At 35.8% G+C, this 16,013-nt stretch overlaps 1 protein-coding gene across 5 annotated transcripts in view; it reads right to left on the bottom strand.

Moving 5' to 3' along the window:
- CPED1 (cadherin like and PC-esterase domain containing 1) overlaps positions 1 to 16,013 on the bottom strand; it is a 269,600-nt gene that overhangs the window by 165,959 nt on the left and 87,628 nt on the right. For 4 of the 5 annotated variants that reach the window (XR_004682084.1, XM_035020998.1, XM_035020996.1 and 1 more), the window contains 2 exons: positions 5,624 to 5,756; positions 4,127 to 4,295 (listed from right to left, as the gene is read on the bottom strand). Coding sequence is in view for 4 of the 5 variants with exons in the window: in XM_035020998.1 (XP_034876889.1) it covers positions 4,127 to 4,295; positions 5,624 to 5,756 (302 nt within the window). In the remaining variant the exon portion in view is untranslated. Of the gene's footprint in view, positions 1 to 4,126; positions 4,296 to 5,623; positions 5,757 to 7,095; positions 7,227 to 16,013 lie in introns of those variants that run through there. The other variant, XM_035021000.1, reaches the window with a different exon arrangement.

Raw genomic sequence — 16,013 nt, 5'->3', positions numbered from 1 at the left:
AGGAAGGAAGGAAGGAAGGAAGGAAGGAAGGAAGGAAGGAAGGAAGGGAGAAGATATATAAGAATTAAAAAGGAGATTAACATGACCTTATTTGAAGATAAAATAATCATCTGCCTTGAAAACCCAAACCCAATGGTATTAATGGTAAAATTATTGGAACAAGTGTACCAAATGCAAGTTCAACTTCAAAAATAGTATTTCTCTATCCTAGTAATAACTGACTAAACAATATAATTTCAAAAAGAATATCAACAAATATTCTAAGGACTCTAGAAATAAACATAAGTGAGAACATAAAAGACTTCATTTATTTTAAAATTTATTTTAAATTTTATTTTATTTAAATTTAAATAAATATAATTTATTTAAAAAATTTTAAACTCGGGACGCCTGGGTGGCTCAGTTGGCTAAGCAGCTGCCTTCACCTCAGGTCATGATCCCAGGGTCCTGGGATCAAGTCCCGCATCAGGCTCCCTGCTAAGCAGGGAGCCTGCTTCTCCCTCTGCCTGCCACTCCTCCTGCTTGTGATCTTTCTCTCTCTCTCTCTGACAAATAAATAAATAAAATTAAAAAAAAATTTTTTTTTAACTCTACAAAGGAAAAAAATGATCTGAATAAATAGAGAGACTTAATATTATGAACATTCAATTCTTCAAAAATTAAACTATAAATTCCAATGTAATTATATATCAAAATTCCTGTAGGATTTTAAAAATATACTTGATATTCTAAAATATTTATGAGGAAATAAATGTCTACAACATAGCTAATTCAATTTTGAAAAGAAAAAGTAGAAAGGAAGAACCTCCCTGCCAGGTATCAAGATATACATATACTGCTAGAATAATAAAAACAAGTGGGCCAACTGAAACAGAACAGAGAGCTCAGAAGCAGCTTCATATACTAATGGGAACTTATACAATAAAGGCGATATTAGATTCATGGGAAATGATGAGTTTTTAGCCCGTGAGAATTGATTATATAGAAAAAAAATCTGGATCAAAAGTGAACTCTAGTTGAATAAGATGTTTATATGTCCAGAAAAAAATTATAAAGGTAGTAGAAGAAAATGGAGAAGCCCACCCCTATGACGTAGAGATAAGAAATGATTTCTGGAACCAAATCTCCAAAGCAGGAATTATAAGGAAATATTAATTTGAATAATCAATTGAAGATTCCTGACCAACAAAGACACTATGGATAAAGTTAACAGATAGATGACAAATCTGCAAGAGTAAAATGTCACTTGTCACCTGTTGCAAGCTGGAAAGGTCAAGTGTTGGGCAGGTTGTGGGGACATGGAGAGACTGATCATGGCAGAGAAACTGATACAGGCCTTCTGGAGGGTAAGCTGGCATTATTTAATTCTATCAAATGAACCCATATCCTATGACCTAGCAAGTCCCATGATAGGTATATATTCTCCAGAAAAATCATAACCAGCTTCATAAAGGGTCATATATAAGAATTTGTACATTTGAAGCGCTATTTGGTTTAGCCAAGAGTTGGAACAATCAAGCTGTCTATCGCTGGAGGAGTGGGGAGGTAAACTGTAACGGAATACACACATGGAATACTGTACACCTGTGAAAAGTAACACAGAAGGTGTACACGGAACAACGTGAATGTTTCCTTCTTGAAAATATTTAGTGCTGCACATAAAAACAGTAAAAGAAAAAAAATCTCTAACACAATACAATTTACATAAATTAAAAGCACATGTAGACATAACAAAACAAAACTGCATATTTTACTATCATCTAAATGAAAAGATATGCATTAAATCATTATAATGATGGTCTTTTGAGAAGCAAAGGAATTGAATGGGGAATGGGGATAAAATGGATTGCATAAATAGATGTGGGAGTCTTGCACAGACTGTTGTTGCAATTCTATAAGAATGGGGATTTTGGACTGTGCTGAGTAAACATTTGTTGAGTGCCTGAATGTGACATGAATTGAGGAATATGATTCATTTTCTCTCTCTGTACCTGAGTTCCAAATATTAGGTTGCATCATATGAAATTGCAAGATGTTTGAAGGTCAAAACTGGCCAAATATCAGCGGTTTCATATAATTCAACCTAATAGAAAGGGAAATCTGAAAATGATGAAAGCTACTTAGGGAAATATAAACAACCACTGTAAAGACTAGTGGGAGATAACATGAAAGACAAACCAAATTTGATTCTACCTTTTCATAATTAACTAAAAACCACCTACATTGATATAGTTAAGATGGCTGTCCTTAAAATAAAATGCCCTTAAGACTTAAGTCATCTCGGGCGCCTGGGTGGCTCAGTTGGTTAAGCGACTGCCTTCGGCTCAGGTCATGATCCCAGAGTGCTGGGATCAAGTCCCGCATCGGGCTCCCAGCTCGTTGGGGAGCCTGCTTCTCCCTCTGACCCTATCCCCTCTCATGCTGTTTCTCTCTCTCTCTCAAATAAATAAATAAATGAAATCTTTAAAAAAAAAAAAAAGACTTAAGTCATCAATAGTATTTCCTTAAAATGTCAGTCATATACTATACTAAGGAATATAGCATCTGTATCTTTTATCACTCTGATCTTTTTTTCAATTGACTATATTTAATGGGCCATTTAAAGATTTTTCACTACTGGAAGATTTTCCAGAATTTACAATGTAGTTTATATAAGATAAATTCTGAAAAACATCAGGCTCAGTCACTTCTGAATCTCTTGAAATTATGAAAGGCACTTGTACATTCTTTTTTTTTAAACTTTATTATGATTGAAATACAAAAAGTTGTACATATTTACCACATACAATTTGATGAATTTGGAGATAAATACACCTATGAAACCATTGCCACCATCAAGCCATAATCACATCTATTCCTTCTACATTTTACCCTTCATATATGTATGTATGTATGTATGTATTATTTAGTGACACGGACACTTAACATTAAGTTCTATTCTCTTAGAAAATCTTAGTATCATTAACTGTAGGCACTATGCTGTCCATAAAACTCTAGGACATACTCATCTTGCATAAGTGAAACTTTGTACCAGTTGACCAATCTGTTCTCATTTCCCCTTTCCCCCAGCCCCTGGTAACTATCATTCTATTCTCTGCTTCTGTGAGTTTGACAATTTTAGATTCTCAAATAAGTGGGATCATGTAGTATTTGTTCTTTGAAGAAATTTTTGATTTTAGAGAAATAATTGTTCAGAGGACAGATATGAGAAAATGGGAAGAAACTGAAAGAACATACAGGATAAGATATTTGTGTGTTCTTTTAGTTTCTTCCTATTTCCTCTTACCTGTCCTCTGAACAATTATTTCTCTAAAATTGAAAACTTCTTGGGGTGACCTGGGTGGTTCAGTCATTTAAGCATCTGTCTTCAGCTCAGGTCATTATCTCAGGGTCCTGGGATCGAGCCCATGTCAGGCTCCCTGTTCTTCCTCTCCCTCTTCCCCCACTTGTGCTCTTTCTCTCTCGCTCTCTCTCTCAAATAAATAAATAAAATCTTTTAAAAAAATAAAATAGAATTGGAAACTTCTTAAAATTTACCCATTGTGTTGTTACTAGACCTTATTTTCAACTGAGGTGACCTGAGTTACCTTTTATAACTAAATTTTTTGTGCTTGTTACTAAGTTTTTCCAGAAAACTTTCTCATCATGCTTCATGTCAGGGCTTTCTAGCTTAGGCACACTTGAGAGCTTTGTTATTCACTCAGCAAATATTCCATATTGATTACTGTAATAAAATAGTCATTTTGCTTCCTAAGAATGAAGAAAAAACATAAGGGAAAAATTTTATTTTCATTTGTTGCAATGATTATATTTTTCTTGAATAAGTGGAAAGTCAAGAAAACAACACATCTGAGGATTAGCTTTATAATGGGTCAAAGAATTGAACTAAAATGATGAATTGAGAAAACAAGATGCAGCTTTTGTGATCCCTAGTGAATTAAGCTGTTTCCAGTTCCTTTTTGAACCTATACCTATTAAATGAAAATCTCTACTTGCAGCAATAAAATGAGGCAATCTTTGTTCAATGGGATTTGATAATCATAAAGGTCAGAGAAAGGCAGCTCAACTCACTTTACCTATCTTTAACATACTTTGAGGGAAACAACAGCTTCGGTGGAAATTTTACCTTGATAGTGAAGCGTTTTTTCTTTGGTGGATTCCAAACTGTGCCATTTGAATGAATGAATGCACGCAAAGGTCTTAAGGATGTCACCAACACATATGCTTTAAGAATCACAGATAGTTCTTCAGCTCTGAAGATTGCTTCATGTCGAGCAAGGACTGTTGTTTGATTCCTAAAAAAATAAGCCAGCATAGTTAATGCTCCATAACTTAGGGTACGTCATTTGTACATTACGTCGAAGCTTTGTGCACTCATTCTTCCTTTGTTGGACCCCAGCTTTCAATGTGTGGGTTTCCTTAAACAATTTCACTGCTTGTCAGCATCGCTGCCAAGGGATATGCAGGCACAGAGAGAGGGGATTAAATTGACAAGAGTTCTCCACTCCGGTAGACTTAATTAAAAAATTTTTAAGAGAAAGAAAGATAGGGAAATAGTGCCTAAAATAAGGTTTAAAGGTTTAAAAAGTGTAAATTAGTCATGTCTGTACCATTACAACAAAAGTGATGCAAATTACAGTTTAGGGAATAGTGAAGACATTTTCCCCATCCTGCTCTGGCCTGCCTTTGCTTTATCTTCTCCTTGACAAGAAAAGATATTCTACTTTTCAATAGTGGACAGGTCACCAAAAATATGCCAAAATATATTCCCAATCTACTAGTCTGATTCTACCCAATAACTGTCATCACAGATAATTATGGGTTAATTTAAGGGCTAAATTATGAAGATAACACTTCAGTTTACAAGGGAAAATTAACATAAATATTTTGTGATGAAACAAGTATGCTTTAATCATAAAAGACCCCAAAATGTTTAATTATTTGCTTTCTGCATGACATTTCTGCTTCAAATATCTAAGTCTGATCAATGAAAAGATTGAGCTATTTCAACTTTTGAAGTCTAGGTAAGCAGGAGATGCATATGATTCTTCAATAAATACTATTAACTGTAGAAATCTACTGAATAATTATAAAATTAGATGAAGTAAACTATTTTGTCTCTTGGATAAGATAATGAAAATCTTTTAATTTTTCACTATAATTTATCTACGTTACAAAATCATTTCCCTGGAGGTAACTTAAATAATTTGGTACCCTGCAGTTGCTTTCTTAGATCCTAGGAGCCATAAAAAAAATATTAACCAGAAAAAGAATTCATTCAGCCATACTCATAGACTAGGGCAATGTCATTTGAGTATAAAATGGAAGTTAAAATTTTATAGTTTCACACTGTCAAGGTTTCAAATTCTATTTCCGTTAATGTAACTTCCTAGATAAGAGTCCTATTTACCCAAATGTTTATTCTCTGGCAAGAGAGGTTTGAATTAGTCTAGAAAAAAATCAATGACGGCATTCTTTATTAAGAAGAGATAGCTGAAATTTTATGTAACAGAACCTAGTAATTCAAACATGTAATACCCCCTGGATATCTTCAGGGGTTTTCTCTTGTTAGCTGTTTCCAAGAATGCATGCTGGATATAACAATTCAAAATGATTAGCTTACAGCTGTTCACGTCGCCAGTCCCATGGTTTCCACATATGTGGCTTCACTGTTTTTAAAAGGTGACTCGAAGTGCTCAGCTTTAACTGTATGCTCTGATCCAGACACACAGAGGGGCTCACCAGAAGTCGCAATTCTGAAAAAATTCAGAAGAGCAAAAACCAGTCATTCTATTGTTTCTTTTTGAAATTGCTCCAAAGTAGTGTTTGCTGTGTTCAACTACATGATGTATGGGAAATAGGCAACCCATTTTTTCTCCATTCTGAATCAAAGTTAGATCCATTCAATAACGCATGTTTATAAAGGCATTTGTTTTGCAGTTTATTCTCACAATAGACTAGGAAAACAATTATAGTAACTGATTTCAACTCTTCTTGCTCAGAAAGAGAGCTAGAAATGATGTCTCCAACTGTCCTGCACCAGGCAGATCTACCCTCCAGACACATAAGAGATGTACTCCTAATATGGGGAAGATGGCTGCAGGAGCTGACTTTTGCTTGTGATGAGAATATTACATGGACAACTTGAATTGATTTCCTGACAATAGCACAGTCCTTCATGTGCTAGAGCCTCTCTCATGCTTCATGATCTTGGTAAACTCGACCACAATGCTTTATTATTTTGTAAAATAGTATTTAATAGTTTTTAAAGTATATAAAAGTGAAGACCAACAGTAATGATTTACTCAGAATGCTCACTGATATTTTTAAAAAAAATAAATGTATTGAAGGTACATGGTTAAAAAAATTCAAATTGTATGGAACGTTATCAAATTGGAAAAAAAAAAAAAGCATCCAGCAATCCACCCCTATCTGGGACCTCTCTCTGCCAAAGCCAATGCCTACATATTCGCTTTTGAAGTCTAAATCAGTGCACAATGGGTAAGATGCATATGGTTCTTCAATATGCAAATTGATAGAAATATCAACATATCCATATAACTTATATATGCAGACACTTCTGCTTTTTAAACTATCCAAAAGAGACATTACAGTAGTCCCCTTTATCTATAGCGTTGCTTTCCTCAGTTTCAGTTACCTGTGGTTAACCCCCAGTCAAGAAGCAAATGATCCTCCTGACGTACCATCAGGCCAGCAGTAGCCTAATGCTACGTCACAGTGCCTGTGTCCTTCACCTTTCTCTCATCATCTAGGCATGTTATCCTCTCAGTCATCACAAGAAGGATGAGTGCAACACACTAACATATTTCCAGAGAGTGAGACCACATTCACATAGCCCTTATTACAGTCCAGTTATAATTGTTCTATTTTATTATTAGTTATTGTTGTTAATCTGTTACTGTGCCTAATTTATAAAATAAACTGTATCTTAGGTGTGCATGTATAAGAAAAAACAGTACATTTGGCTTCAGTACTATCTGAGGTTTCAGGCAAGCACTGGGGGTCCTGGAACGCATCCCCTGCAGATAAGGGGGGATTGCTGTATAATGGTCTATGTCTGGCATGTTTACCTACCAATCCATCCTGGAATCCTTTCCATTTGAGCACACACAGAATTACATTATACTTCTTGGGGCGCCTGGGTGGCTCAGTTGTTAAGCATATGCCTTTGGCTCAGGTCATGATCCCAGGGTCCTGGGATCCAGAGGACATCAGGCTCCTTCCTCAGCAGGGAGCCTGCTTCTCCCTCTGCCACTCCCCCTGCTGTGTTCCCTCTCTCGCTATCTCTCTGTCAAATAAATAAAAAATCTTTGAAAAAAAAAAAGAATTACATTATACTTCTTAATGGCTTAGGGTGTGCCGTTAAATGGATATACCTTTGATTTAATCATTCTCTTATTGTTGTGTATTCAGATTACATTTGTAATTTTTCCTTTTGTTATTTCAAAAATACTGCACAATGAATGCTCTTCTAAATCTATTTGGGTGTACTTTTACAAGTTTATTTAGGGTCAAAGTCTAGTCTGTATGTGTAATTACCAGATCAACGAATAAATGCAATGTAAAAATGATAGGTATTACTGAATTGGCTTCCAAAAGGTTGCCCCAATTTCCACTCCCTCTGACAGCACACGAGAGTTGTTTTTCCTTGCCGTCAGGTCACAGTGATTTATTTTTAAATTATACAATTTATCTAGCTCTCAAGATGGAACAAAGCCTTTAAATTATTTTTCCCCCTTGTGCACGTTTCATCAATACTAACATAGTCTAATTTAAAACACTTCACACTCTTAAGTAAAAGTCAGCAGAAGTCAAGCTGTTCAATGTATTCCCATATCTCATTATTTAACAGTGTGATCTTTCTCAAAAAATGATAGCCTACTTGTAAGGCTTCCTTATTAATGAAGTTCTAATACATCATAATAAAAGAAATACTCAAATTGCTTGTTTCTGGAGGTGACAAATGAAGAGTCATTAAGGTAATTTCTTTTCTTGGGAATCACAACTTAAGAAGAGTTGAAATGTTTATATACTCCTTTAAATTTACAGTCAGAAAATACGTTCTCTTTTTTTTACTAAGTAGACATTTTTTAGGATTTATTACTAGGAAAGATTTTGTCTCTCTAGAAGAGCTAATTTGTGGCCTTCTTTTGTATAATACGAGAACAGTGTAATTTACTCTGATTTCCTTTTTATCCTTACTGCCAGGAAGCACAGCATTGATCTGAAGCCCAAGCAGAGCTGACTTTGAGAAGCTACCCCTATTAAGTGTTTCACCAAGGTAGTAGCTCAATGATTTTCAGGAAGTAGTAGTCAGCAAATATGTCAAAGAATAAACAATTTTATGTCACTTTTTTTTTGGCCTTAGTTCAAGTGGAAGAGCCTATAACACAGAGCACAAGGAATCCAATATAAGAATTGTCAAGAATATGTCAGCATTCCACATCAGCCCTTCAAACTGTGGTTGAACAATGGAATGTAATATTGATTAAAGTAATTTTTACCCTTTGTGATATATATACACACACATATATATATATAGATATAGGATCTATAGGTGTGTGTATATATATATATATGGCTTTCCATTATCTTATTCCAGGTTTGAGGTTACTCTTAATGATTCTAACCCCCCAAAAACCAACAAAAAGCCCCTCTAATTAGATGTTCCCTAACATCTAAAATTATTCCCATTTCCCTTGATTACAGCCAAAAATTAAAAATGAGCTCCATTAAGGGACACCTGCGTGGCTCAGATGGTTAATCATCTGCCTTTGGCTCAGGTCTTGATCTCTGGGTCCTGGGATCGAGTCCCACATCGGGTTCCTGGCTCAGGGGGAGTTTGCTTCTCCCTCTGCCTCTCCCCTCTGCTAGTGCTCTCTGCCTTTCTCTCTCTCTCTCTCAAATGAATAAATTTTAAAAAAATCATTAAAGAAATAAGCTCCATTAATCCTTGTAAAAGCTGCAACTATATTTTATGGAACTATGATAAATAATTGTGGAAATCTTAAATACCCTATGTTCTCACTTAACAGAGTCAAAGAATTGTCAGTAGTCACTATTCCTTTCATCTTTCATTTGGCTTTTCTATCAAAGGCTCTCTCAACAAACCAGTCCAATTCACTTGTTTTAATATTCCATTCCCCTCTTCTCCCTAGACCACCCAACACACACATGAACCTAGAGATCTTCTATAAGCAATGCCAAAACAAGCTTCTGTTTTTTGGGGAAATTTGGGAGATGAGTGCCTATGATACAGTCTTTTAAATGACCTTGTAATTCATTAAGACGTATTTGTTAAATATTTTCAGAAAGCAATTAAATATGGAGGGCCTAGCATGTGTATTTAGGGTTTTTCTACCCCACAGTATGAGGACTGAATGAATAGGCAGCTACAGATGTGAAATATCTATGTGTTTTTATTTATCAACTACCCTTAGCTTATTTTAAAGAGCTATGAAGCCTGTAACTTTACCACTTACCCAGAGAAAAAATGAACAATTTTTAAAGGATGCCTGAAGACTGCTCTTCTCCTGCCTTCTAACATTTGGTTGGCCAGGGACCCAGTACCCACTGAGTATCGTGCAGTTTTAAGAAAAGAAAGATTAAACCAGAACCACAAGACCTGGGTTTTCATTTTGATTCTTACTAACCAATGCTTAATGGATGTGTGACAATGTCAAGGAGTCTTCTAGAATCCAGAATATGATTTCCCATGAATTTCCTGATTGTCCCACATCACTGAATACAATGCTGATGCATAAAAAGTGTTCAGTAAGTGTTTGTTCTAGCAATGAGCTAGTTTGGGGGGGGGGCGGGTAGGGATTAAGTCAATGTGTACTTGGAAAACAAAATGGTATACCAATGTATTCAAAATATTTTATTTTTTTCCCTTTTATATGGCATGTAATTATATACATTATAGGCAAAGACTATACACCGGAAAACAAGCAATGATTAGCAGGCAAATTTATACTATATTTTTGATTTAATGTTTTGCCCAGAGCTAATAATTAATAGGAAAGTAAAAGTGGAAAATGTAATTATATTTCATAAATGTTTGAATATTGTCTTGCATTTCATATTAGGAAACTACACTTAGCCACTATTTTCTCATTTTAAAACTTCCAGTGAAGATAAAAGGTCTTACTTAATAATTAACAGTTAGTTTTGAGATTAGAAGTATAAATAAGTACCATTTGTGGGTATATTAATTGTTCTTTTTACCCAAAGACATTTACAAGTCTTAGTCCTTAGCCCACAGGTATAGCTATGCAAACATACCCACAGAACTTACATACATAACAAATATAAATTAATATATGCACAAACTAAAGTCATAGCCAGGAAAAAAGCTGAGTTAGGGCCCCGGGAGAAAATGAATGGATGGCAAGTCAAAATCATAGGTGAAGAGACTATTAACCAAGAAACTATTACAGAAGGGGACTGTTAAAGAGGGTAGCATTAAGGGAAAACAATAGATAGTGAAGCTCCCAGGGTTGACAAAATGGACGCTCTTGCCACCCCTAGCCCAGGAGGGCGGGGATTATAGAACCAAGCAAAGGGCATAGCTGTGGGAGAGAACACTGAGCATGAGCTATGGTCACAATAGCTATGGGAGAGGACGCTGAGCATGAGCTATGGCCACAGATAGAAGAACACTGGCACTACTAAGCCAGGTCTGGCCAGGAAGCAGGTAGGGAATAAATATCCCAAAGTTCCCTCCTCCTGAACTCTGATCTCCTGCTGGAAGTCAGAGGACAAGGGAGCCCCATTGATGCAGTGTGCGGTGGACAGCTTCCTGGGGAAGGGTCAGTCTAGAGTGAAGGAGCAAATGAAGAATATCCAGAGCAAACCCTGTATTTGGTGAATAGAAATTTTTGCCCTAGTTTTCTTCTTACTAGCCACATGTCCCGGAGAAACAATCATATGTGTGTATGAGAATGTGTGCAGGTGCATGCACATAGGGGAAGAGTTAGTAAGAAAGAAATATTAGCTTTGATCTCTAATAAGAGCATTTGTATATGGCAGTAGGCCATGGCTTAAGATGAATCATATGAAATTGCCTTTTGTTAGGTAAAAAATGGCTGAATATTGATCAAATATCAGCAATTCATAATGTTTCTCTTTCTAAACTGTGATGCAAAAGAGTCCATAAACATACCACCTATGAAAGAAGGTTCCAGTGGCTAGAATTCTGTGGGTAGGAATGACGAAAGGGTGAATTGGTTAAATTTATGTGTCAACTTGACTGGGCCAAGGGATACCCAGATAACTGCTTAAACATTATGGGTGTGTTTATGAGGGTATGTTTGGAGGAGATCAGCATTTGAACTGGTAGAATGAGTAAAGCAGAGAGCTCTCCCAGATGTGGTTGGGCATCAACCAATCTGTTGAGCCCCTGAACAGAACAAAAGGGCAGAGGAAGGGTGAATTTGTTCTCTGGCTGATTAATTGGCTGTGACATCAATCTTCTCCTACCCTTAGTACACTTGGTTCTCAGGCCTTCAGATTTGGGCTGGAATCTAATGAATGGCTCTCTACATCACCAGCTTTCCTTAGTCTCCAGGTTGCAGAATGGCAGATAATGGGACTTCTCAACTTCCAGAATCACATGAGCCAATACATTACAATGAGTCTCTTTCTCTCCTTCTCTCTCAATGAAGATATAATAATAGAAAGATAGATAGATCTTATTTTCTGTTTCCATGGAAAACCCTAATATGAGGGACAAACTTGAAACCATTCAATAAGTATTTAGTATATGCTTTGAAAACAATAGAAGCATAGCCCAGGTTCTGCCAATTCCTAAAAAAGAACAAATATCCTCACCTCTGAATCTGTTTCCTTCTTTGCTTGATGATGAAAAAGACAGCAGAAAGCACAGTGGGTACTAAACAAATATTTACTAAACGAACAACTAGATGATTTCTGAGGTCATTTATAATTCTAAATTCCTGTGATCCCAGGTGAAAAGTTGTGATTTTTAATATATGCTGTATATGACCTAATGGAATAGATAAGTCGCAAGAGTCCAAGGGCCAGCCCTGGAATATGGTCCCTCTGTGAATTCAGGTATATTTCAGCAATTCCGAGTGCTCCACAAGGTCAACCAGTTGCCATTTTCTTTGTGTGAGGCCCAATAAACCACATAGGAGACACTATCTGGATCCCTTTGAGCTCCCACCTGGTGAGAAAGTATTTGGGGAATATCAATGACCCTTTCACTTCTTGAACCCTGTGCAAAATGGGGAGGAAACACACCACCAGGTACATTCAGTTTCACCAACTTGATCACTCATTTGCAGTTAGAGAGGAGGGATTGTTGTAAGTATTAAGTACTTCAAAGGGAATTAGTTTACTGGACCAGGAGCTCTATGAAGTCAGGAATTCTGGGTTTTTCTTTCCATTGTGTATGAAGTGCCAAACACACTTAGGCCAGCACTTAACATAGGAGGTCAATCTCTGTTTAATAAGTGAATGCTAATGTCTTCTTAACCAAATAACTAGAGATAAGTGCACTGGCCATAGAAAAAGGGGCTGAAATGAAAAGAATGAGCAAGCCAATTGCTGAGCAGTTTTACTAGAGTTGTAGAGCATAACCTTTTGTTCTTGACCTAGGCAATTAGCATAACATGGACAGGAATTGGTTTTTCTCTGTCCACTTCAATGAGGTATTTGTTAGAGTAGCAGGATGTGTTTTGACCCCATCGGGACCCTTCAACAACACAGGGAAGGCTCCAGGGAGGAAGCAATGATAGATACCCTGAGAGGAACTATCAAAGGCCAAGAGGTCTAATATCAGCAGAGCCCCCTGGAACCCACAGCAAGCATAGAAAACCATGGAAGAGAAGGTCACCAGTAGACAGCCAAGAGGAAGGCTGCCCTTACAGGGACATCATATAAGAGATGGATTTGGGGACCAAGGCTGCATTTGTTTCCCCAGGCAAACTGAACCTGTGCCTTGGGAAGACATGGATGAACCCAATAAAGATGCATGTTCTGATTTCTCCAGGATGTTACAATATAGTTGCTATCCAATACCTTTTTTTTTCAACAATGTTTTACAAATATTATTCCAAAAAACATTTATTTAAAAAATCCTAATTCTTGTCTATTAATGGATTCCTATTCATAAGTATGACCATGAACAAATTCCTTAACTTTTCTAAGCTCCGTGTCTTTATCTAGAAAATGAGAATTATAACAGTAGTAATAATAAGAATATACCTCATATGTATGCTGACAGAATTAAATATAAAATTTTCTTTAAAGGACTTTGCACGGCCCTTGGCATATATCAAATGCTCAAAAAATGTTAAATAGCTACCACTGTAGTAGTTTACTATAATACTTTTCTATAATCTAGGAAATCTGTTTATAACTAGAAACTTCACAAAGTGTAACTTAAATGTTATTCCTTTTGAATTTATTCAACACTAAGGGTTTCTCATCACTGCTATCAGAGAAAGGCTAATCTATTAAATCCTCTTTTATGTGATTCTTAAACATGTGACATTTGCCATTAGTCACTTAAGAACAAAGCAGGAAATATGTGATAAGCACAGATGTGTAGACCAAAATAAAACAGAGCAATATTATTTGAAGTAGCTTGTAAAAACACACTGGTTTTAGTGACTTTCCTCAAATTTAGCATTGCGATCTCCGAGCAAAGTAGTTCATTTCCTGTTGTTTCACGTATTTAAAGGAGTTCTGTGTTAAGGCTAGGTTTCTGTGGATGGGGTAAGCCTAGGACTGACCCAGTTTTACAATATTTAAATCTATTCCTCTCTGTTTTGTTCAGGAAGAGACTTTTTCACAAACAACCAACACAACCAACTCTTAGTCAACAGAACTAGCTGTTTATTTATGACCATAGACAAAATTTATGACCCATAGACAAAAGACCCTAGACTATTTCAGACCTACACTTGAATTTAAATGGTATAATATGAGGATATATGTGTTCCAAACACATCAATTCCTTAATACATTTTTATTTTCATTTTATGCAAGTGGTATTATTAATACATAATTCTAACCTTAAGCCAAACCACTCAAAATTCCACATTATTGTGTTACTACCTAGGTGGATTTGACACCAATAGTCCATTCTCTATAGTTTCAGAATATCTTTCTTATGTTACCATATAAGGGTGCATCGAACCACAAATACATAGTATTTCAGTATAGTAATTGTGGGGGATAAAGAATAACTTCCATTTTGTGTTGTAAGAAATAAGTTGCAGTCCATGTCCTGATGTAAACGGAGATAAAATCTGACCCATAAAAATTACCAGATCAATGATACACTAATGTGCTTGAAAGAAGTAGTCATTGTATAGAGTTTCCACCAGCTAACCAATCAATCAATCAAATGCTTGTTGAGCACTCAGTAAATGCAAGCCATAAATGTTCTCCTTTCTGTTCTTTTTTCAGTGGAAGTGTCAAAGTCATGCAATTGTACAAAAACAATTTTCCCCATGGACTGCTCTATGTTTTGACCATGACAACATAAGAACCTTGAATTCTGTTCATTTTCCTTGGTAATCAAAGCTATGTCTAGGCTACTACTTCAATTTTCTTACCCCTATGATTTCACTGCAATGATCAAACAGCATGAAAGATTGTTTTATTACTTTATGGCAGCTTAATTTTGCCTTGATATTTTTCTGCATGAATTTTCCAAGGAAAAAGAAAGGGAAAAAAATGCTTGACTAGTTCAGCAAGACCAAAGATGAATAATTCAGTATAAATTAATGAGCATCATTAATAACAATTTGAAACACAACCTCCAACAAATATTAATAGGGTGCAACAAATATGATAATAGAATAGCTGTCTAAACCCACCCATTGTGAAAAGAAGTTAATCACTTTATTAATATTAAACTTTTTTTCTCAGGAACATTTTCTGGAGTAAACCATGAAATATTATTGATATAATTTACATCAGAATAATTAATGACTTACTAAAAATTTGTGATTCCAAATTCTTTTTAAGTATATTGAAGTCAATCCTAATTTAAATGTAAGACACAAACACTGGGGGTCATTGCCCCTATTTTAAATGAAACCAAGCATTAACCTATTTCTCCTTCAATGGCAACTTCACAGACCAACTCAATCTTCCATTTTTACTCTATGTTTTTGGTATAATAAAATGTGCATGACATTATTGTCAATCTGCTTTTCCACTTCTATACTATTTATAAGTAAATGTATTAAATGTGAACCAAGGACATATTTAGAATATCAATATTTTCATAATATCTGACTCCATGATTGAGATAAGAATATAGAATACACAGAGACTACAGCCAGTTGCTGAAGTGAAATTTAATGAGAGCCAGAGATCCAAATGCCAGAAATAGGTCAGTAACATGGAAATATGTCAGAGAAGATTTTTGGTTAGGACACTGAGCAAACATATTTTTATGGAACCATTTTATCCTCAAGTTCTTTCCCTTCTCCAACTGACCGGTGATATAATTGGAGTCTGTGGAGGTCAGGCTTGGCTGAGCGGCATCATAATACAAGAGTCCACTCCTAATATAGAAGAGGACACAAAGGGCAAGTGTCAGAAGCCAGGCAGAACCTGATAAGAATTTCTGAAATGGTGTCTCAGTTTTCAACCTTAGCTAGGTAAGACGATCATTAGCCAGGTACATTTGACCTATTTTATATCTTGTAAATGACTAAAGAATTAACCAATTAATTGAGCCAAAAGGGGAGGAGCTTTCACATCTGAAATGTTGAATAATTTTTGGTCTTTAAAAATGTTAATTAAGTGATTCAAATTTTGAGTTTTTCTTTTCCTATTCTTGTCTAGATTTTAAACTCTGAAGTTAAGCTGTCTTTTCTCCCTGTAGAACTTAGGTCAGGACATTAAATTCAAATGACTATTTTCTACAAGGATATTCTGCTTCCCCCCCTTTTTTTTTAAAGTAGGCTCCATGCCCAGCATGGATCCCAGTGCGGCGCTTGAACTCA

The sequence above is a fragment of the Mirounga leonina genome, unplaced genomic scaffold (genome assembly GCF_011800145.1).
Source record: "Mirounga leonina isolate KUSES-001 unplaced genomic scaffold, KU_Mleo_1.0 Mir_174, whole genome shotgun sequence".
In the NCBI taxonomy this organism is placed as follows: domain Eukaryota; kingdom Metazoa; phylum Chordata; class Mammalia; order Carnivora; family Phocidae; genus Mirounga; species Mirounga leonina.
The sequence above is the reverse complement of the archived record's forward strand: the minus strand, read 5'-3'. Positions and strand labels throughout refer to the sequence as shown.